At 41.9% G+C, this 801-nt stretch overlaps 1 protein-coding gene across 1 annotated transcript in view; it reads right to left on the bottom strand.

The window, feature by feature from the left end:
- Window positions 1–331: 331 nt before the first annotated feature.
- LOC125034430 (actin-5C) overlaps window positions 332–801 on the bottom strand; it is a 3,389-nt gene continuing 2,919 nt past the window's right edge. The window contains exon 3 of the mRNA XM_047626172.1: window positions 332–801. This exon is cut by the window's right edge and continues 673 nt beyond it. Within this exon, the coding sequence (XP_047482128.1) occupies window positions 470–801 (332 nt within the window). The 3' untranslated portion in view covers window positions 332–469.

Here is an 801-nt window from a genome sequence, read left to right as displayed (position 1 = left end):
ACCTTTTCATGTTTTGTTATCGGTTATCAGATAATACGGTTATTGTTGGCATTTATAAATAGAAGCTGAATCATCACTGACATAGTGTTGCTGAGAAAACAGCTTTTCTAGTGTTTCGCTGCTTCACATTGTTACTTTTTACTAATGTCTGCTTTGACTTTTTAGGATCTACTTTCACTTTTACTTTTTAACCGTGTTTCTGGTTCTGACTACTTTAGAGCAGACAGAATATTAATATTAATATTCTTTTTGTTTTTTTCCTCATTTAACCGTACATATAGAAATGTGTTATAGGTAGAGAGTAGGTATTCAGAGGTAGAAAAAATATACATTTAAAAAATCATTAATTTAATTAAATAAGCATCCTTACAATTACGTGTTGCGTTCATTTATAGAAAAAAATCTTGTTCTGAGCGTGTACACTATACATGTATATATCTACACATTAAAGCTGTATTGGGGGTCCGACTTAGAAGCACTTCCTGTGAACGATTGATGGTCCAGACTCGTCGTACTCCTGCTTGCTGATCCACATCTGCTGGAAGGTGGAGAGCGAGGCCAGGATGGAGCCGCCGATCCATACGGAGTACTTGCGCTCGGGCGGGGCGATGATCTTGATCTTCATGGTGGAGGGTGCGAGGGCAGTGATCTCCTTCTGCATCCTGTCGGCGATGCCAGGGTACATGGTGGTGCCTCCGGACAGCACGGTGTTGGCGTACAGGTCCTTACGGATGTCCACGTCGCACTTCATGATGGAGTTGTAGGTGGTCTCGTGGATGCCGCAGGATTCCATGCCCAAGA

This window comes from Penaeus chinensis, chromosome 18, assembly GCF_019202785.1.
Source record: "Penaeus chinensis breed Huanghai No. 1 chromosome 18, ASM1920278v2, whole genome shotgun sequence".
Lineage (NCBI taxonomy): Eukaryota > Metazoa > Arthropoda > Malacostraca > Decapoda > Penaeidae > Penaeus > Penaeus chinensis.
Note: the sequence above shows the minus strand (reverse complement) of the source record. Positions and strands in the feature narration are given on the sequence as shown.